Below are 22,209 nucleotides of genomic sequence, written 5' to 3' on the forward strand. Positions count from 1 at the left end.
CTCTAGAACTCTGTGTAGGTTGACACTGAATATCCCTAAACCATCCTAAATTTACTCTTTCAATATTGTTTTTTCTAATCAATTTTAGACTTCTTTCAAACTGGAAGGTTTCACTTTTCCAGCATCATTAACATAGAAAAATCTCTTTGATTCTCAAAAATTACCTAGAGACAACCCAAAGGGAACAAACCTAATCCACAACCCTATTTGGATGCTGGGAACAGAGGAAACCTGCACTACAGACCTCAATGCACTGGCTCGTCTGAACAGCCTTTCTTGGAGGGGTACCCACTCTAGCTTCTTAAAAGCAAATGCTCTCCACGTCTCTAGGTAGCCAAAGGTGCCCAGAACAATTTTATTCACTCAGATTCACAAAGATTCCTTATACATACTTCAAGTTTTGACTTCAAAAGCATTTAAGTAGAAATATTAAATGGCTTTTCAGGAAAAGTCAGAGGTATTAAGCATCACTAATTTCCACATTCTCTTGGGTTACTTTTCCCATTCCTTGGAGCTTTCAAGAGATGGACAGATACAAATTCATCTTTCTATTATAAACAAAAACGGAACTAGCAGGATCAGGTTTGGAGCTTCAGAGTGAACGCTAGTAGAAATGTCTTTAGGAAAGTGGATTTTATAACAGCTACTTAAAGGAACTAAGAGCTCCTAGAGAGTTCTTTCACACTGCATGCTTTATATGATGTCATTTTTATGCTTACAATCGATAGAATTTAAAGAGTACTGGGGTTATGAAGTTACGATGGCTACAAAAAAGAAGGACAGAGATCCTGCAGCCTCCTTTGTAAACTGTGCTTCCTCAGACAGCACTACTTAGAATGTAAGGCCAGTTCTGCACAATGGCACTGAAAGGATCTACAAACTTAGGAGGCGCAAAAGTTGCAGCAAGGCAAACTGCAAAAGCGGCCATCTGTTACTTCATTCATTCTCGAACGGGAAGAAGTGACTTTAGTTTGCAGACAAACATTCTGACTTACACATGAAAGGAAGCAAGAACCTGAGACAGGACAGAGAGAAACATCAGTTGATATTTTTAGAACTGTGGCTGTGTAACGAATGACAAGAACACGCCCTCCATGAGGAGTGGAGAGGACAGCCGAGGGAACATCCGGGTCTGGAAAAGGAAAAAAGACAAGGACCACTGTATTTCTAATGAAGGCATCAGAATTTTAAAATGGAACTCAAAATTAATCCTTCATAAGGGTCAGATAAAAAGTACGGTTGCTTATACGTAGATTTCCAGAAATTGGCATGATGTATGAATAACACCACAGAGACAGATTTCACTATATTTAAAGTTCATACTCGATAAGGCCCTTTACCACACAATGTCCTTTATACCCTGCAAATACATAAAGGAAGATTTGAACTGTGTAAATGAGCTTAAGCATCTGAGTATGTTGTAGAACAAAGCAGAGCAAAATTAAATATTTATCATTCTCTTGACTGTAAGAGTAAGACACTGTGTCAAGCTGGGCCAAGAGAAAATAAGAACCAAGAGGAAACACCCAAAAGTTATTTCAAACAAAAAGTAGATACATTACACACATTCCCTTTGTATACATTACTTAGTATTTAAGACTTTTATGAAATCTTTAAAGAACAGTGGTGTGATACGTAAACTTTGAAGTAATGAAGTCGTGGACTTTAAAAAGTGTTCTTCACATTCAATATAACTTATTTGAGAACCAACAGATTATTTCAGATGATTATCTAAGTGTCACAAACAAGCAACATGTATATACCGCAATTTTATTTCAATCGCACAAACGAAGTTAGCGTGTAGGAAATTTAAATGAAACAGTACGGTAAAAATAGCAGAGAACCGAAAGATCTAAACAGGAAGTACACCTAAAGCATGAGAATCCGACATTCATTAGTGTTTCATCTTCAGTTTTGAGTGACACTTGATGCTCGCAAATTTCGAAACAAACTTTGAAACCGTGATGTCTGTTCTGAAGAGATTTCAGCACCAGCACTAAGATTTGTACATTCAGTTGGTTTGCATTGACTGGTTAGCCATTGACAGAGCGTATGGTACAGATTTGTCACAGGTCAGATCACAGTGTTGAGGGAAGAAGTGCCTTCCTGTAATGAAAAAGGGCCCCTGAACTTCGCTCAGCGTAAGACATCCAATGTACACGAGCACGAAACCATCGGAATAAGGGGTTCCAAGGAACACAGTTTTGAGGAGGAAAATAACTTAAGCTTCTGTTTCCCATTTTAATTACTGAAATCTCTAACAATGACAAAACTGTCACGCCTGACAGTAAATATATAGAGTAATTCAATCAAACCTCTTGGAAAGAACACAGTTAGCAATCTGGGATAGTGCAAAATGATGGAAAATAGAATGTGATTCGACACTGGTTCTTCTTGTCATTTTACACAGACATCGTGTCAATATTAGACCAAGGCACAAAACGTTTAGTGCATAAACCGGTTTCTTTTAAGATCTAGCAATTTATTGTAGTCTTTTACCTTACTTTGGACCACTGTACCCAGTACTCTATCCTACCATAGACTATTTAACTTAACCAACAAAATCGAAAGTGATTTCTGACCAGATTTATAGGGGACATAAACGTTTGTATCATTAAAGTGTTTGCATAACCAAAAGTACAATAATAAAGATGAAAATGCCTCCTATTTCTTTTAGAAAATAGTACTTATAAGCCTTCACTACTATTGCATGACGGTGAATAGTTTATAGAAAAAAGAACTGTATTATTGAATTATGATAGCTCATCCATCACAGATTAATCTCAAAATGAAGTTTCTACAGAAACAAGAACTATTTTAACAAGGAAAAAAAATTCCCTCATTCCAACCTCTCTGCAGTGGTAGTGGCTGCAGAAGGGCAGCATTTAGAAAACTAAGCTATCCACAAGCTCTGTCCTTATGAACCGAGAGGTAAGAAATCTAGAAAGCAGATGAAAATGGATTATGTCTCCAAAATTTTAGTAGAACTTCTGATACTCAAAAATTTCAAAGCAAATATGGCACATAACAACTCAAGCATAAATCAAGATGGAGAGCCTGGAGAATTTCTGATTTCCTAAATTTTCAAAAAGAAATCTATCATTGCAACATACAGGATTTCTCCCCTCTTTTAATCTTACGAGTTTCGAAGAAAAGGGAGTGGATTACATACACGCCTGCCTGCGCACACCCACACGCACGCGCACCCACACACGCGCGCACCCACACAATGAGAACTTGGGTGTCTAATTCCTCTTCCCACCACCTAAGTCTCGCTTTATTTATTCAAAGAAAATCATGAAGAAGTCTTCATTGGTTTCCCTTCACCTAATGATTTCTGAGATCCTAATGGCTGCCATCATTGTTAACTCTTGTATTTCAACATAACAAAGTTCAAAAGCAGCTTTGTTGTCAGGAACATGTACCTGGACACCTGTACAACTGCAGGGCCCCGAGGGGATGGCAACCGCCAAACCCGGGGTCGAGCCTCTGAGCTCCACAGTGAGAGGGGACTCGGGAAGCTCAGAGTCACGTTTCAGACCATCGAAATTACTGAAGCTAAAATACAAATAGCTGAAGACATGATGTAACAGATTAAGTACTTGGTTCTGTTAACATATTTACCAATTAAAGTCACAAAATATTCCTCATTATTATTCATGCAGGTAATTGAGAAAAAAAGATAGTGCAGAAGTTAACTTTAAATAAAAACTTATTCCTTCCCTTCCTCCCACTCCCCTATACTCTACAAAACGATCTCCCTGGGACTAGGCCTTGCAAAGGCCACTACGTATTAGTGTGACATGCATTACTGTCTGCAATTAAAAAAGCTAACTTTGTGGTGGTTGTAATTACGTTATAAAAATGTCCACATGCATAAATCTAAAAAAGGTTGAAAACCTACAGTAAATCTACAATATATTGTTTTACATTTGACCACTGGTTTGTGTTATGTAGGAGTCATAGATTTGGTAAAGCATTGTAACAATTTAGGAAGGCATCTAAATCTTTAAATTCTGGACGAATTTTATGTTTTAATCTACAAAATTGCATGAAGGCTAACTCGAGAGACTTCCTATCATTCTAAAATTCCTCAAGCTGGACAAGTCATTTTTAGGACACTTTCTGATAAATATCACCCTTGAAAAGCACATACAATTCCATTTGTTCCACATTTTGTGATCTTAACCTACATCTCAATTATTCATGGAATATCAAATATGATAGGAAGACAAACCTGAGAGAAACATTTACAATACAATAGCATAACTTGCTAAATTCTTCATCAGCGCTCTCTGAAAAACACTTCTTAAGCCTTTTTCTTCTTTATTTTAGCAATGGACTGTGGGAAGTGTGCAATTTTTTTCTCGACATGAAAATATTTCAATGCACGGTGATCCTGTCTGACGGGTTTAGTATTTTCTGCATAACTGTCGTAGGAACTCTTACATGACTCTCTTCCATCCTGTTGAAAAGGTCAGAAAAAAGCAGCAAACTGGGAGGGAAATAGCTTATCACCAGAGTAAGAATGTCTGAAGGCTTTCAAACACGTTGGTTTTTCCCTCCTTCTGACTGTTTGTCTCCATTTTCTTCTTACAGCTCACAAAATCTAGGCGTTTGTTGTTTGTAGGTTTTTTCTTCTTTCTCCAGATTAAAGTCCTCTGTTCTCCTTAGTTTGTGGCTCTACGCGGTATTTGACTTGCTCAGTTCCTGCCTGATTGCTGGTAGGAAAAGGAAAAGTATTGAAAGCAAATATAACGATAAGGTAAAATAAATGAGTAATTCATTTTTAAGAAATGTTCATGATTGCACTCAAACTCCCAGTAATAAAAAGATACTCTGACCTTGCATCTTTCATTGCATAGACCTTTGTTTTCTTACCACAAAGATGACACTAATTTCTATATGTGTGTATTTATTTATTCTCTCCCTTTTGTATACAAAACGAAAACACTGATTCTGTGGGCTCAAAACCAAGAGGCAGTGGGGTGGGATGGATGAGGGGAGGTGACCTAGAGAAAGGCTGGTTTGCCTGGCTTTCCGTCACCTGGAACTTAGGGATCTTGTTGGTCCCTAGTTTTACAGATGATTTCAATTATACGAAGGAGCGAGAGATCCTCCCTCACACCCTCAGCCAAGCGAAGGGCAGGACACTGGGAAAGTAATTGTTTTATGCCCTCAAGTAATAAACTGGACACTTCCTTATTTGCATTTTCTTAAAAATGGCTATTTCTTAAACATCACTCTAGGGGCAGCGAATTTTTTTCAACACTCACCATCAATGAGTTCTTCTTTTAGCTTCGTTAATTCTTTTCTCATTTCATCTAAAATGTCCTAAAATATTAGAGAAAAACATCAGGAATACAGGAAAAAAAATACTGCTAAAAACACTCTTCTTCATATAAAATTTTAAGAATGTATGAAATATGACATGGGTTTTTTGTTTCCAGAGCCACACTTATGTCCTAGAAGACTAGCCTTGGTAAATTTAACAGTCTTCCCTTCCCAATCTCTGCTTATTCTGGCCTAGCCAGATATGAAACAGAATGGTTTCTCAAACTAAAATAATTACTCTGCCATCCAATGAAAGGCATGATTCAGATAATTTCTGGAAAAGACAATAGCTCTGCTTTTAATCTAGTCTTCTGGGAGCAGACTGAGAAGTGATGCAGAAAGAACTTTCAAGGAAGACAAGTCAACTGGACAATGAGCTCTTGGCACATCTGTCATCTGGACTGAAGTATGGTGATTCCTTAGGGGTCACCAAAGCTGCCAGATTATGTTTCCAGGAATCTAGGATTCCCCTGGAGGGTCCTCAGGGGCTGCTCAAATAGATGGAGATTAGGTGGATGGGATCCTGCTGGACCCGCTCTGTCCAATATGGCAGGCACCAGCCACATGTAGCTACTGAGCACTCGAAAGGGGCTCGTCTGAAATGAGATGCTCTGTAAGTGTGAAATATACACCAGATCTCAAAGATCTAGTATGAAGAAAATAATGCACAATAACTCATTAGCAATTTTAAAATATTGATTACATATTGAAATATTATTTTGGTTATATTAGGTTAAATAAAATATATTAAAATGAATTTCACCTGTTTCTCTGTACTTATTTCATGTGGCTACTAGAAATTTTAAATACTTCTGTGGCCCATGTTACACTTCTATGTATTAGTGATGCTCTGGACCCGCCTTCCTCCATGAAAACCACTCCATCTTCATATTTTTTGCAAAATCTCTAAGTTCAATTTGAAATAATGGACATTCTCCAATTAAAAATGATCAAGAACTGTATAATATGGAAGCTAAAAGGGCTACATGACAAGGTGACAAAATTTTAATGAGTGAAAAGAACATCTATCCTTCGGAGGGTTAGGTTCGAATTACGTGACTTCCTTTAGTATTGCACGTCTCAGGTAAAATGAAATTGCTCTGTGTTAAGCTTCATTTTTTTTAAAAAAACTTTCCATGTTTAAAATAAGGTTGAAAACTATCAATTAGTTTAATCCCTCCATTTCACCAGTGAGGAAACTGAGGCACAGAAATTAATACATGAACTAACAGATATCCTTATTAAGATTAATCTTAAAATCAGTGCTAAAATCAAATCTATCCTCTCTTTTACTCCACTACTTCAGATAGCCAAGAACGGACCGTATTTTAAAGTGTGTGCAAGTGCTTTATTTTAAAACATTTTGCAAGAAAAGAAAGCCATATTTAATACACAGGAAAACAAGGGCTTGATCATCAATGACCACACGGTTCCTTTTCAAATTATATAACTCAACTTAATTTTTCAAATAGTTTTGCAGTATAAAAATTAGGTTTATCTGAAATTACTGTTAGTATTTCTCTTTTTAATTGCTATTTAACTTGTATTTTGAACTCACATTACTACAAAATTATTGGTCCCTTTTTGAGTTCCAATTAAACACCTGCTAGTGTTTTAAACAATGAGTGATGGAATGGGGAAAATGGGCTTTGAAGAAAGATTTGGGCTCTAATCCTGACTCAAGTACTTACTTAGCTGTGGAACTGAGTAAATTTAACTTCTCTGAACCTTAGACGTGCAGAAATTGAGTAGAAACATGACACGACTCCCATTAGGATTAGGAGACAATGTCACGTGAGAACCCAGCAAATGCCTGGCACTTACGTCCACCAGACAGTCAATAAATGGTTGTTTTGGTGATGAGAATAACCCCTATTTTCAGAGGCCATCCTGAAGGGCAGGGTGACAAGATGGAGATTAAATTCTGCATTACAGGCCCATCTGTACTCAGGTCTGCAAAACCGAGAGCTGTTTTACTAAGATGCACTGCCTTCCATTTCAAATCTTTTTAACACTACCAATTTTTTTAAAAACATTATTTTACCTCTTCTTGGAATAAAAGCTGCACAATCTCATCAGCTATCACTCCTTCCACTTTTTTCCCCTGAGTACACAGGTATTAAATACAATGCATATATATCCAAAATAGGGACAACACCTTTTTTCTTCTTTATAAAGTTGAGATAATTGTCCGTATAGTTTGGTTACCTGTTTCCCCTAACACGAGAAAGTGTTCACAATTCGCTGTTCACTCTTCTCAGTCACGATTCCCTAACGCTGCAGGGCCCTCCCACACACTGTGTATTCATATATTTCTATGGTCTTGTCTCAGCATCAACTCTTGGAAGTGAAACTGCTGAGTTCAAGGGTAAGACATTTATTTTTAAGGCTTTTGAATGTTTTCCCAAACTGCAAAGTGCCCATTTTTGCCAATGATAAGTGAAAAGTGCAAGCCTTTTTTTTTTTTACACAACTATACACCAGGCACTCACATTTAAAGTTCACACTGCACCATTCAACCAGTGCGCCCACCCTCCACCACTGTTGGAACTTTATGTGAACTCACTGACGCAAAACATGAGGATTGAAAAAGGCAATACAGTGCTAACGCCACTAATGTTTAATTTGTATAAAAATGTCTTAACTCTATATTCTTTTCAAGTACATTCATGATCTGTCAAATATACGCGTGTACATTTCTTAAAAAGAAACAAACAAAGGGGAGTTGCCACGGAGCGCCCACCTGCTTCAGTCTGTCGTAGTCCAGCCCCTCCGTCTGGACTCCGTTGGCACTGGGCTGGGACGAGGGTGCAGATTTGGGTCTGTACAAACGAGATTTTCAGGACAGGTAAACAACACTTAGGATATTGAATGAGTTCATGAACAACTGCAAATTTGCCAAACCAACACCAGATTTAAGTACATTTCTTAAATCACACTGTGTTAAAAAGTTAATTGTCAAAGCTGCAGGACTGATTAGAACATAAAGCAGAAAATATTTTTCACTTTTCTCAGTACTTTCAGTTATTTGTAAAGAAATCAGAAAGAGGCGATGAGATGACGGGACTCCTTCAGTAAAGAGTAGAAGATAGTATCCTCTGGGCACGAGGCAGGTGACCAGGAGAGGTGAGCGTGCTGATCAAGACAGAGGTGAAAGGCCAGCTGAATACCCGAGGCCCACGGACACAATCTCATTTTCTCCTTCTTTTGAAATTGTGCATTGTCTACTAAATATCTGGCAAACCAATGGAAGGGAAAATATAAAGACTTGAATATTTTACACCAATATGGATCAGTTTGCAAATTCTAGGCCTTAATTTTCAGGAAAAAGACATTTTAGTAAGCATGATTTCTCTGTATATGCTTTATTCCATTTCAAGCATCAAAATAAATAAGAATGTTGGAAAAGAGATTATTAGATTAAAAGTATATTTATCTTGGGGCCAGCCCGGCAGCATAGCCATTGAGTGTTCACACTATGCTTTGGTGGCCCAGGGATTGCGGGTGTGGGTCCTGGGTGTGGACCTACACACACGACTCATCAAGCCATGCTGTGGCGGAGTCCCACATAAGAAATAGAGGAAGACCAGCACAGATGTTAGCTTAGGGCCAATCTCCCTCACCAAAAACAACAAAACAAAACAACCTATATTCATCTCCAATTGGCTATGTGGCCAGTTCCAGATAAAGTTTTTATGGAGATGTCATCTGAATAGTGTTTCCAACTATTTCCATAAAATTATTTTGTTTAAAAAAAAAAAGGAATGCCAGACAGAAGCAGACTGTCAATTATTATTACACTTTCAAAAGTTTAGATGCTATTAAAAATTTTACATGAAGAAATAAGTCTTAGGGATTGGGTACTTTTTTTTTTTTTTTATAAGATTTTATTTTTTCCTTTTTCTCCCCAAAGCCCCCCGATACATAGTTGTGTATTCTTCATTGTGGGTTCTTCTAGTTGTGGCATGTGGGACGCCACCTCAGCGTGGTCTGATGAGCAGTGCCGTGTCCGCGCCAAGGATTCGAACTAACGAAACACTGGGCCGCCTGCAGCGGAGCGCGTGAACTTAACCACTCGGCCACGGGGCCAGCCCCTGGGATTGGGTACATTTTAAGCAAAAGTTTCAATATCAAATAAATCAGTCATGGCTCCCTCTCCAATTCTGGCAATAAGAGAAAATCCTAAGTGGAAAATCTAGAGTTTTGAATGAGTACTCCTCTATTTTCTGCGTTAATATAGTAAGCAGCCACTCTCTAGGGGCCATAAATCAATGCAAATGAAAACCATCAGTCAAGTCACATATTTTCCATTTTGCAGAGTACCCGTGGTTAGAAGTCTGAACCAAGACTCAACAGGTATAATAACTTTTTCAAAGTTATAATTTCATAATTCTTATAAGGCATATTATACTTCAAACCCATAGGCATAGTTTGTGAAGTTGAAATACTGAGTTAATTTGCTTTAATATCAAAACACATTACTGCTTAAAAGGTTGTTACGAAGCAAGTCAACCAATTTCACTTTATTAGACATCTGCTCCTCTGCTTATCTGAACAAGGAAACTAAGAACTTCCAGAAAGCTCCATTCAATAAGCACTGAGCCAAGCACCGTGGGGGTATGAAGATTCTATGACGCATTTCCCCTCCTCTTGTGAGGAGACACCTTTATCCTTCGCTGGGAAGGCTGTTTAGTTCCAAAGTCACTGAAGATTTACTGAGATCTACCGTACGCAAGGCCCGGCGCTCTGTGCAGTCTGGCTGAGCAAATATTCTTGAAGGTGACACACCGTGCTCTCTATTCCTGTGCTCCCGGATGACAGTCTTCATTACTCTGCTTTTCTTTTCATATTTAAGTGGTACACTTGGCTAATTATTTTCGCCTCAGTTACATAATGAATACCCCCAAAATTCATGTGAATAACTATAGTCTGCTACTTAACCGGGTGGTATGTTATGAATATATCCATATTTACCAAACAATGCAAAAAATTATTGTTGTTATATAATAAACAATTGTGGAAACATGCAATGTTTAAAAAATTTAATTCATGCTAGCATGCAATCCATTACCGCCACCACCACCACCACCACCACCACGGTAATTAACTAAAGGGGGGAACTTTTCATACTGAGGGAAAGAAGTAATCACCACTTTTTAAAAAAAGGATTATCAACAACTTACCCCCGGGGCTACTATGTGTGAAAGCAGAAAGGCAACTGAGAGATTTACAATGGAAAATCTCACTGTCAAATGCTATTTTTCTCTCTATGTACTAGCAAATGAAAATAATTTTAGCAAAGAACAATTTGGCCAAATAGAGTCTGATTACAGAACTCCTTGCTCACTGCCATAGACGCCCCCTCCACAGACTATTTAATTCATGTTCCCAGTAGACTGGATGTGCATTTTTAAGAATACATGCACATAACAACTTGGGTATACTTCGATTATTTCTAACCTATGGGTTTTCAACATAATTGGTCATAAAATATGAAGGTTTCTCAGAAGTTTTTATTACTTTATCATGAGAATGTTGACCCTAGAAGCTGACTATAAAATAACTGTAATATGATATTTAAGTCCCTATTCTGCCAAATTAGTTCTAAAAATATCTTAAGTATTTGAGGATTTTTAAAAATTGTCAAATTTTTTTTTAATTAAGAAAGAAATATATGGTTCATATCTTAAGTTTTCTCAATTAAAAAAAACATCTGCTCAGGATGTTAGACGTTGGGTTGTTAAAGATAATTTATTACAAAGTATCTCGGAAACAGAGATTTTCCTCAAAGAAAAAGGATGCACAAGTGTGGCTATAATACCGTCCGGCGTTCCAGTAACGACCAGCGCACGGTGTGCTCCTCCACTGTTTAAAAGCCACGTCGCACAAAGAGAACAGCCTTTAAAAGAAAGTGCAAGAGCTACGAACAGCCCGGGTCCACCTGGGGCCCCACTGAGTGTTTCCGAGGCGTTTACCACTTGTATCCATCCTAACCCGGCTAGAAACCGTGGCAGGGAAATGGATGCTAGGAAGTTTTTCTAATTAAAACCTCTTAGGATTTTCTTAAGTGTTCTAAATAAAGCTAAATATGAAAGACTCAGTGTTCCTAATGGGCTCCCCGTGGTGATTACCCATCCACGCAGAAAAGCTCAGCCCTCCCCTCAGCAGGTTACTTAGTCCCAAGTCACAAAGGCACAGCAGGGTGATACCTGTGTAATGAATCATAGGACCTGTTGTCAAAAACAATCTGATTTTTCCTTGGAGAATCCCGTCTATGAAGGGGAAAAACCATTTAAAGGGGTATAAAATAGAACTTTTAAGAATAATTCTCATTATGTTACTGTTTTATAGGGTTTTAGCCACAGCAAACAAAGTAAGAACTGAAGGAGTCCATAAAGCTTAAAACGATCCATGTTCCAATAAAAAAAGAAGATATTTGGAGACTAACCCTAGTTATGCGAGGATACTGTTTACTTGACAATTACAGAGAATTAAAAACATCATTATGCAATGCTTACTTTTATAGACTGATGACAGTGAAACCTACCCACACACAGATTCAACAAGTATCAAAACACAATCAAAGCTGTGCTATCAGTGAACGTAAAGCTACAGACTCAAGTGAAAAGCACCATGAAAATCACTGCAGCTTCGAGTACACAAACTTAACTCTTCTCATGAGGCACGTGAAGAACTTCCGATCTTGAATATAAGATCTCTAAGCTCTTAACAAAATCGCAGGAAGAGCTCACAAACTTTCCAATGTTGCGTTCCAGTCATAGTTTAAAGCATTTTTTAACTATGACATTCTTGCTTTTATTCTGCCATCTGACATCGTCACTTAATATATACGGCATAATGCAACATGTCATTTATATGACAGGATTAACCCATCTGACCACAAACATAATTTTGACATGGACATTCGGAGGAGAAACAGCAGCTTTCAGTACCGCACGAGGATGAGGCACATGTCAATAAAAACATAAAATGGCCAATGTACTCCTTTCAGAAGGAACGGGGGAGATGACTTGGAAAGAAAAGCAATACCGTTCTTAATCTTTTAAACATATTTTAAAAATCTTTTATCATCTAAAACTGCTCGCAGTGAAATTTTAAGACATACATATCAGCTGTTGGATCAAAGCTGTCAAAAGGTATGAGTGGCCAGGAAATAATCGGGCATTTCAGAATTTCTACTTGGGGAAAGGAGAGGAAAACCATGCACCAGAGTCAGAACATGATTTCAGTGCACTACTAGATAACAGTAACCAATATTCAATTAATCTATGTAAAAATAGTTTTTAAATGGTGACCTTTAGAACACTTATTAAATTTCCTTTGGAAGTCTGAAAAATCTTTCAAAGAATATTTTTTCCTTCACTGAACGAACCCAAACACATCAAGGGACATATTCCATTTGGAGCAGCCTTCTAAGATGCGCCCTCTGCCGTGAACTCAGCTTTAGCTTTCAGCAGGCTCACGGTGGGACTCCTCTCCACGCGGCAGGGACGGACGAGGAGGAGAAAGAGCCCCTCCCCGTCACCACTCACATCTCAAAGGACTAATCATCGCAGTTCTGTTCTCTGACACATCCTGGATAAACGAGGCCTCATAGCGTGCTACTGAAGAACATCTAGAACTATTAGACACGCATTAGAAGGCCACCTCAGTCAGGCATCTAGGAAACACAAAAATGTTTCTACTCCATCGAAACATGTCCACCAAAGGCAATTCCTGCATTTTCCTCTAAAGTCAAATACATTCATCTTTCAGTCACTTAGAAACTCCAAGCGTCTATACATTCAAAAAGGCCCAGTTTCCTCGTGGAGCTTAAATAATTGTGTTGTCACCAAATCTTTCCCTTACCAGCAGAAAGAACCACACAAAAATCAAATCCAAATGTTCAGATTCAGGCTAAGACAGAAGAGATTTGTGACAATATGAGGCCCTTCCTTGTATTTTTATTAGGTTTCTATAATTAGAGTCAAGTTTGCTTTTTATCAGGCAAATAGCTCAGAGAGAAAAGGCAAAAAACCTTTTAGTCTCTGAATACATACTTTTTCTGGGAAAAATGAGTCCTTTAAACTATCTCATAAACCAAGAAAGGGTTTTATCCATGTTCAAGACCGGTGACATTACATTCAGTTACAATAATAAAGCATGCCTAGCTAAGGAGAGCTGGATTTGCTGACCGTGCCCAGGTGGCCCCTTGTAGAGAGACACCTTAACTAGCCTTGTTTCTGGGTATTAACTTCTCTAACCTGATTATATAGTGTCAACTGAGAGAGATATAAATCTTTCCACTTTACAAATTCAAAGTTTTAGATTTTACGTTGCTCTCTCTTAAACCCTGTAGTCTTTTCTCTCCAGCTGCTTTTCAGTTTTAAACATAAAAATTTCTCTCCACAATTACATTTGCAAAATGAAGGATGTCATGGAGATTAATGGGGAACTGCGAATATATACATTACATAATATAATGGCTTAATGTTAAACTTCCTGAGAGCGATAATGCTCTTGGGGTCACATGGAGAACACCCTGGCTATTAGGAAAATGTTCAAGTATTCAGGTTGATGCAGCACATATTTGTAAAGTGTTCCCCAACTATTCAGAGGGAAAAAAGTGTGGGTGTATAGGTAAGAGTTCAAGCAAATGTGGCGGAATGCTAATATAACTGGTGGATCTAGGCGACGGGTGCATGGGTGTTCACGATGCTGTTTTCTCAACTTACCTGTAGTTTTGATTTTTTCAAAATCAAAACACTGGGAAGAATAAAAGCTATCTAAAAATTTGAGAGAAACTGTCAGATAATAATAAGCATACGGTAGAATTTAAGACAATCACTAGTAAAAATATCATGGGGCTCAGTGGTTGTCCAACAATAGGATTATAGTGTCTTCTTTGCTCCTTGTACAATTTCCGATCTACCGTTTGATTTTTTTCTACAATAAAGATGCAGATGTTAATTTCTCTTTCGACACAAATGTAACAAAGTTCATACCTGGAGATGACGGGCGACTTGCTGCCATTCATTGTGTTTGTTCTTTCCCAAGGTTTTCTCGTTGGTTCTTTAAAAATAAAGAACATAAGTTAGTAACTATCTTATATGTTCCCAGAGATATTGTAAAACAAATAACAAAATACTAAATCTCAATATACATGTTAATGTAGCAATATAGATAAAAATTTTTTAATTTTAATTCTGAACTTTAAACTCTATACAGATTCTAAATTGTATTAATTTCAGACCTCAAAATGAAAAGAAATAAGCAAGTGAGACAAGCTTCCTTAGGAAAAACTTATATTAAGTCTAAAGTACTATCATTCTAGGGCCAGCCCTGGCAGCCCCGTGGCTCAGTTCGGTGTGCCCAGGTTCCAACGCCACTCATCGGCGTCCACACTGTGGAGGTGTCCCACATACACAAAGAAGACTGGCACAGATGTTAGCTCAGGGCGAATCTTCCTCAGCAAAATAATAATAATAATAACCAAATCTATACACCAGAGGGTAAGAGATTCTCTAGTAAAGATATGATAATAGGAATAAGAACAGGATAATTTTAATTGGAATGGAATAGTATAAATTATTTGAAATTAATAAGGATAGTTAAATTTGTTAGATGGGGTAGTACTGACTATACTATTTACTAAACTACTTTTAGTGCCAGCGGTAAAACAAAAAGTATAATCTTTAATATGTTCATGTACTTCAGTATTTAATCTAAATTCAAATAGCCCTCTTGAAAAAAAAATTCAAACAACTCAACACAAACTTCAGAATCAAGTTCTACTGTACTTCCTTGATGCTCAAACAACCAATACTCGGGACTTAGTGGACAACTCCAGCTAAATATAAATAAGCTCAGGCTAAGCTCTTATTACAGAAGACCTACACAGTGACGCACTGGTCAGCAGTCTACAGTGCTGTGAACCGCTGCTCTAATTTGGGCCAACCCACTGAGGCATCACAGGCCTCACTCACGACTGGGTGACACTGGGAGTGGCATCCTGTCATGGAAGGAAGCATCTGGGCCACATGGGAATCGAGTCTAAGTCTGAGTAGTGATCTCACTGCCCAGTTTTTCATTCCTTTTCTTTTTTCCTGAGAAAGACTGTCCCTGAGCTAACATCTGTGCCCGTCTTCCTCTATTTTATGTATGGGATGCTGCCACAGCATGGCTTGATGAGTGGTGTAGGTCCCCACCTGGGATCCGAACGCGCGAACCCCGGGTTGCTGAAGCAGAGCGCGTGAACTTCACCTCTACGCCCGTCACTGCCCAGCTTTAACCAGGAAACTCTGCACTGAGTTCCAATGTGGCCCCTCAGCTGGCTTCTGCACGTTCTCACCGACATAGCTCGTCCTCTCTTCAGTCTACACAGATGCAAAACTAAACTCAAACCCGCCCAGGAAACACGGCCTTTGGTGTGGATTTCTGCCGAGTTCAGTCACGTGGTGTGAAACCTTAGTCGGCACTGATCTTGCTTTACTCCTCTCTTCAATCAATCATCAACTCTCCCCTTCAAATTACACTTTGCCATTCCTTCTTTTGTATTCTAACCGCTAACACATCTCTCAGTGACCACCACAGAGCAGGCCAGGGGACATCAGCTAAGCAGAGGAGGTCCAGGACAGACAGAATCAGAAATACACCCACAAAACACCAGCCAGAGGAGGCGAAGAGGGAAGTCCTGAACGACACTCAAGGACAACTGGACAGGCAGGGGAATGGTCATCAGGACATCGTCGCCAAAGAAGAGGTAGGCGGCGAGATGAGGAAATAATTCCAAGGCACCAAGAGGTAGCGAGTGCTGCCGTTTAACGGCTGGCTGAGGTCCCTTCTCAATCGGCCAAACCAGAACTATTTAACCTTAAGAGAGCTGCTCTGGTTTTGAGGAAGAGCAGGTCAGTTCAGCTCCACAGGGAGAGCGGTCCCCTTCTCTCCACGGGGCTCCAGGCTGCTCTCAGGAGAAAGGACAGAGGCTGGGCTACCTCCACCAGGATCCCTACTGGCACCAGTTCCCCTATCTCGGTCCTGCTCACAGCTGCCATTTTAATGTTCCTGAAACAGCTTCAGCTGGTCATCAACTCGGTCCTCGCAGGATAAAGTCTAAGCTCCTGATCTCCCATAAAAGGCTTTCAACGTTTTGGTTCTAACTCACTTTTCCAACCTTTTCCCCCAATCCGCCTCAAAAAGAATTCTCTGTTCTAGGCAGGCAAGTCTACTTAGCATTTCCTGGTCTCTCCTTGCTCCTCTCCAGCCCCCCTTCTTTGCTCACGCTACACCCACTTCCTGACGTATCACCCCCTCCTCTGCTTTCAGCCAAACTACATACTCTTCAAGCCACAGCAAAATGTCCTATTTCTCTCCAAAGACGACCGAGGCCACTCCAAACTCTAGGACCCCCTCCCTCTTTGACACATTATTTAACATTCAACATGTGGTCATGAAAGATTAGCTTTTCACTTGTCTGTGTCTTGACTTCCCAGGAACTCTAGAGTTTCTCGTGCTCAGGGCACCAATTTCACTTCTTTTTGGCCTGTCAAGTGTCTGACACAGGCCAATTACCCAAAAAAAAAAAAAAAAAAAAAAAAAACCTGAATGAAACAAGTGAAAAAAGAAGCCCCCAGTCGTGCTGAACGAATCCCTGATTTTATACATACGGCACACACGATGCAAACACACACACACCATCCATGCTTTAGTTTTCCGTCTTTTAAATAAGGAGATATATATGAGGTAAGGAATTCTTAACTTGGGGTCCATGGCTAACCTTTAATTAATTCATGAACATTTTGAAATTATGAGCAAATTTATATAAATATTCCCTGGGGAGAGGATTCACAGCTCTTTTCAAATCCTAAAAGCTTCTGTGACCCCAAATTACAGTTGAGTTCCAAAATATCTGCGGTCTTAAAAACAGCATATATAATTAATTTTGGCTGATAGAAGAAAGATAAAGCTAAAATCAGTGGGTCACAAACTAGAGAATTTTTGACGAAAATTAATGTAAACTGACTTGAGTCCTTTTCAGAGGAAAAACAAGGAGAGCTGAGGAAAAATAGCTCACAAATCCACAATGTACCTATAATTCAGCAATCAAAAGACTACTCCACAGTCTCAATTCAATAACGAGAATGAGAGGTTGGGGCTTTTTCGTTGCAAATGGGTTAAAATCACAAAAACCGAAGTATCTTTTCTAAAAAGTGGAATCTGGAGGCAGCTGGGGGTCTCCAAATCACGACGTAGGAATTAATATAGATATTTCTCTAAAATGGTTACCTATGGATCATTCTAGATACTAATTCATCAAAATCATCAAATTTATTTATGTGATCTAATTCCAAATTGGATGAAGAGGTGAATAGATAGTCCAGCTCTTAGCCTTTCAGTCAAATATGAAGAAATGACATGTACATTTGTAACAATCTCATATTCTCATCACAGATACAGTACTAAGTGCCTCCAGTGAAATATATTTTGTTAATATTCTAAGTAATATATTCTGTGTCCAAGAGTTGTCAATGTCAGAAATTTCACCAAATTCAAGAACATTTCCCAAAAGCTTTAAGGAGATTTTTTTCTGCCTTACAAATTAGAAGCTTTATTTCCTTGATTATCAATATCACCCAAATGAATGTTAAAATGACAAGCTTCTCAATTTGAGAATGTTCTGAAATAGACTTCAATGCTAGCTGACACACTTACTTAATCTTTACCCTCAAGAATCAATTATAAAAAATACTTCCCTTTTCACCTGATAATGTATTTTTCTTTGTTTTAGTGAACGATGTCAAATCATTAACAATAATACACATGGAATCTGTAAAAATTATGATTTTCAAAGACACAGTCATCAGGAAAGAACTCTGGGTTTTACTGGGTCTCCCAAAATCAGAAAGGAATTAATAGCTATTTCTGGGATCAGAAAGGCAGAGGGAAAAACGTCAGTGCTTTCAAGCATGAACAAAGAACCTCAACATTTCAGTGACCACGCAGTCACTTGATCCAAACGTGGGGAAATTGGGATTTTTAACTGGGGAGTAGTAATATTTAGAGAAAGTTTTTAGGTTAAAACACATCTCTTGAACTTACCAGGTGTACTTGTTGAAGAGGCCTTAGAAGTCACAGGCTCTGAGTCTTCCTAAATGAACAGAAATATGTATTAATGACATCAGATCAAGGAGACGCCTGTTGTACATATTTACTGTTTAAACTTCCATGTCCAGCCTTCTTTCTGCCACTCCCACCTTCCCTTCATCAATCTTCTCTCCCTCTCTCCAAGTTCAGGCTCTTTCTTCTCCTACCCTCCTGCGTTCCCCACAGCTCCTTCCTCGTGTGTTGTCATGGAGCACCGCACCAGCCAATGTTACTGAGCCAGATCTAAGGGACAGACTTGAGGAATGGACCAAAGAAGGCTAATACAGCAGGGAAAACAATTATATCATTTGCCAAACACCCATACATAGAACAGAGAAAGCAGTTTGCCCAGGTGAACTGGGGAGGGGGCACGAAGGTTACACTCAAGCTAACGACCACAGGGCTCCTGGGGGAAATATCTGAAAACCGTTCACTTCGCTTCATTCCTTCACTTTAAATGCAAAGAAACTGAAACTCTAAGAGTAAAAAAGAAAAAAACCTGGTAGCAGGTCATGTACTCATTTACTGGTGGGCTTAGGTACGGTTCTAAACTTTACAGGTTTGAACTTGAGTGTTTTTCCCATAACTCCACACATTCAACCCATTTTACTAAAAGGACCATTAAAAATTTGCTCAAAACAAGCGATTTTTAATATCTGAGGAGTTAAAAACAAGTAATTGTGAACTCAAATTAATGAAATTCACACTAATCTTTGACACGATTTCCTGAATGAGGTGTTCCTGAATTTCACATTTTTACGTGTAGTAGACTATAACTTACATTTTTGTCCTCTTTTTGATCTGTGTCTATTGTTGATCCCTTTTCAGCAATTCTTCTCCTAGAAAGAAGGTAAACTGCATTTTTTAAAAAGTCATCCAACTCTTAGTATTAAAACTACTTCTTCAAAAGGGAAGAATTGCATCTAGTTAAATTATATTTGAATAAAATTAACAAAATCCTCTCAATTCTGGAGACATCCACACAATTTCTCACTTACCTCCTGGCCAGCAGGGCACTCATTTCTTCCATTAAACCACTACCCCCTAAAGGAAGGGGTCCATTTCCACGACCTGAATCTGTTTTAGATGAGGCCGAATTCACGCCAATGGTACTCCCTCCGCTTGGGACAGAGGCATCCTCCATCTTAATGAGAATATACATCATCATAAACTCCTATGTTAGACAATCCTACATTTATTAATAGATTACATTCAAAACAGAAGGAGACATCAGCATGAATGTCAATAAACACAGTTAAATATTATTATTATTCTGCTGGGAAAGGCTTGCCCTGAGCTAACATCTGTTGCCAATCTTCCTCTTTTTTTTTCCCCTCCCCAGAGCCCCAGCACATAGTTGTATGCTCCAGTTCTAATTCCTTCTAGTTCTTCTGTGTGCGCTGCCACCACAGCATGGCTACTGACAGGCAAGCGGTGTGGCTGCAAGATGGGGAACCAAATCCAGGCCACTAAAGTGGTGAGAGCACCGAACTTCAACCACTAGGCCATGAGGGCTGGCTCTAAATATCATTTTGTACATTTTCTTAAGAACCAATGGAGTAAAGAGCATTGACTTTATATCAATGGCAGTTTTATAAAAGGTAACATTACAATGGGACGAAATGCTAATACCACCAGGTGTCTCATGTGATACACTGAAGAGGACATGTTACTTCGGTGGTAAAAAATGCATCACCCAAATCTAATCTTGAGGAAACACCAGACAAACCAAACTAAATGATATTCTAAAAAGTAACTGCTTTATGGTATTCAAAAATGTCAATATCATGAAAGAAAGATTAAGGAATTCTAACAGATTAAAGTAAAATAAAGACATATTACAACTACATGTAATGAGTGATCTTAGATGAAAAAAACATTTGCCATAGAAGACATTATGGGACAATAGACAGACTTTAAATAGATTTGTAGATTATAGTATTCTAGCAATGCTAAATTTCTTGGTTTTGATAATTATACTGTGGTCATGTAGGTGACTGTCCTTGTTCTTACAAAATACACACTGAGGCATTTAGGGAAATGGGGCACAGTGTCTGACTTCCTCTCAATTCAGACAAAAAGAGAGCGTTTATAGAGAAGCAAATGTAGACAAAGAAAGAATAAAGCAAACGTGGTCAAATGTTAAGTGGTGAATCTGGCTGGTGGTTTTACAGAAACTCTTTATATTATTCTTAGAACTTTTCTGTAAGTTTAAATTATTTCAAATTTTTTAATCGATGAAGTTAATAAGCTTCATAAAATTAGAATACAATAAATTCAGTATTTTAGATATTGAGACAGGATAAGACATATATAAAAAATACAATCATTTGGAAATGCATTTACCCGCGACACTTTCCTAAGCTTTGCTCCAGCAATTGCAGCTGCAAGTCCAGTTAAAGGGCGATTGTCTTCCGACATGGATGCCGCAAAAAATCCAGATGCAGGGAGAGGAGGAGCGGGCGGTGGTGGAGGCGGAGGGGGGACTTGGTTAGGAAGAGGGGGTGGCGGAGGTGGAGGCGGAGGCCCTGAGGATGGAAGAGGAGGGGGTGGAGGGGGTCCTGGAGGTGGAGGGAGTGTGGCTGAAGCCTGGGCAGGACCTGGTGGGAGGGGAGGCGGGGGTGGAGGTGCAGGTGGTCCCAAGACAATGCCTGAGAGATAGAAACGTTAAATAAGACCATCAACATTAGAGCTAAGTGATAGTATTTTATGAGGAAAGGTATGCAGAATGCCAAGCTAAATTAAACTCACTCAAACGTTACTACCTGTTAACGAGTTCCATTTACCATAATGTTTTAAGTCTAGATCAGTATTAAAAAGATACTGAAATGTAAAGCCGAAGTGTATAACTACTTACACACTTTATTAATAGAACTATGCAATAGATTTAATTAGATTTTTTTGTTGTTGTTCATGGGGATTTGCTAAATAAACAAAATAAACCCTTCTAAAGTTTGGGAGGGAGGCAGCCTCCGTAAAAAGTAAACTAGTGTACATGATGGCAGTTAGTGCTATTTGAACTAAGAGAGCCAAAGTAATCTGTGCAGACCTTAATTCTGGACACAATAAACCCCACAATAGTGAACACGTATATTACTTGTTTATAGATAGCCAAAGTGACTGGAGTGAGAATACGAAGGGGGGGTGGGTCCCAGGCTTCAATTTCTCAAAACATTCCACGTCTAAATCCAATGTCCGGCGAGAGCTGAGAATCACCAACGTAAAGGCATCTACTAGTACAACGCAAAACCTCAGGCTAACTATCAGAAATAATTAAATGACATGGAATTTGAAGTGCAGAGTTTTTTCAGCCTGGAAGACGGGTGGTAAGAGAGAAATGTCCAAATCTGGTGCAGTCCACAAAGGGAGTGAACAAGAACTTATTTACTATCAGGAGACTGAACTAGCCGGTACTCTTTTCCTTAAAAGCTTAAATGGGCGTTTTAGGACAAATAAAATGCTATTTGTACACTGAGTGGTAAATTTTTTTAAGCTGCTAACTTTGAGCAGTTACACAAGCTGAAAACAAAAATTGCTCAACGAAGAGTACTACGGGGCACCAGGCTGTCAATCTGCCCCGCGTCCCTGGAGCTCTGAGGACAGAGCACGAAGGCCACTTCACCTATCAGTGGACTGTGCCTCTGCAGCCCAGCATTCCCGTCACAGCGATAACTGAAGCGCACGGTTCAAGGTATATGCAAATCCGCTCAGTCAACAGGAAAAACAGATACA

The 22,209-nt window shown here is 38.9% G+C and overlaps 1 protein-coding gene across 12 annotated transcripts in view; it reads right to left on the minus strand.

The window, feature by feature from the left end:
• Positions 1 to 325: 325 nt before the first annotated feature.
• Positions 326 to 22,209, minus strand: part of ENAH (ENAH actin regulator) — a 145,255-nt gene continuing 123,371 nt past the window's right edge. For 7 of the 12 annotated variants that reach the window (XM_070501673.1, XM_070501670.1, XM_070501669.1 and 4 more), the window contains 9 exons: positions 20,824 to 21,128; positions 19,476 to 19,621; positions 19,259 to 19,316; positions 18,433 to 18,481; positions 14,340 to 14,406; positions 11,544 to 11,606; positions 8,078 to 8,156; positions 5,277 to 5,334; positions 1,755 to 4,721 (listed from right to left, as the gene is read on the minus strand). In XM_070501673.1, coding sequence (XP_070357774.1) covers positions 4,684 to 4,721; positions 5,277 to 5,334; positions 8,078 to 8,156; positions 11,544 to 11,606; positions 14,340 to 14,406; positions 18,433 to 18,481; positions 19,259 to 19,316; positions 19,476 to 19,621; positions 20,824 to 21,128 — 863 coding nt within the window. In that variant the 3' untranslated portion in view covers positions 1,755 to 4,683. Of the gene's footprint in view, positions 4,722 to 5,276; positions 5,335 to 8,077; positions 8,157 to 11,543; positions 11,607 to 14,339; positions 14,407 to 18,432; positions 18,482 to 19,258; positions 19,317 to 19,475; positions 19,622 to 20,823; positions 21,129 to 22,209 lie in introns of all 12 variants that reach the window. The other 5 variants (XM_044762828.2, XM_070501675.1, XM_044762829.2 and 2 more) reach the window with 1 other exon arrangement.

Source organism: Equus asinus, chromosome 30 (genome assembly GCF_041296235.1).
Source record: "Equus asinus isolate D_3611 breed Donkey chromosome 30, EquAss-T2T_v2, whole genome shotgun sequence".
Classification (NCBI taxonomy): Eukaryota; Metazoa; Chordata; class Mammalia; order Perissodactyla; family Equidae; genus Equus; species Equus asinus.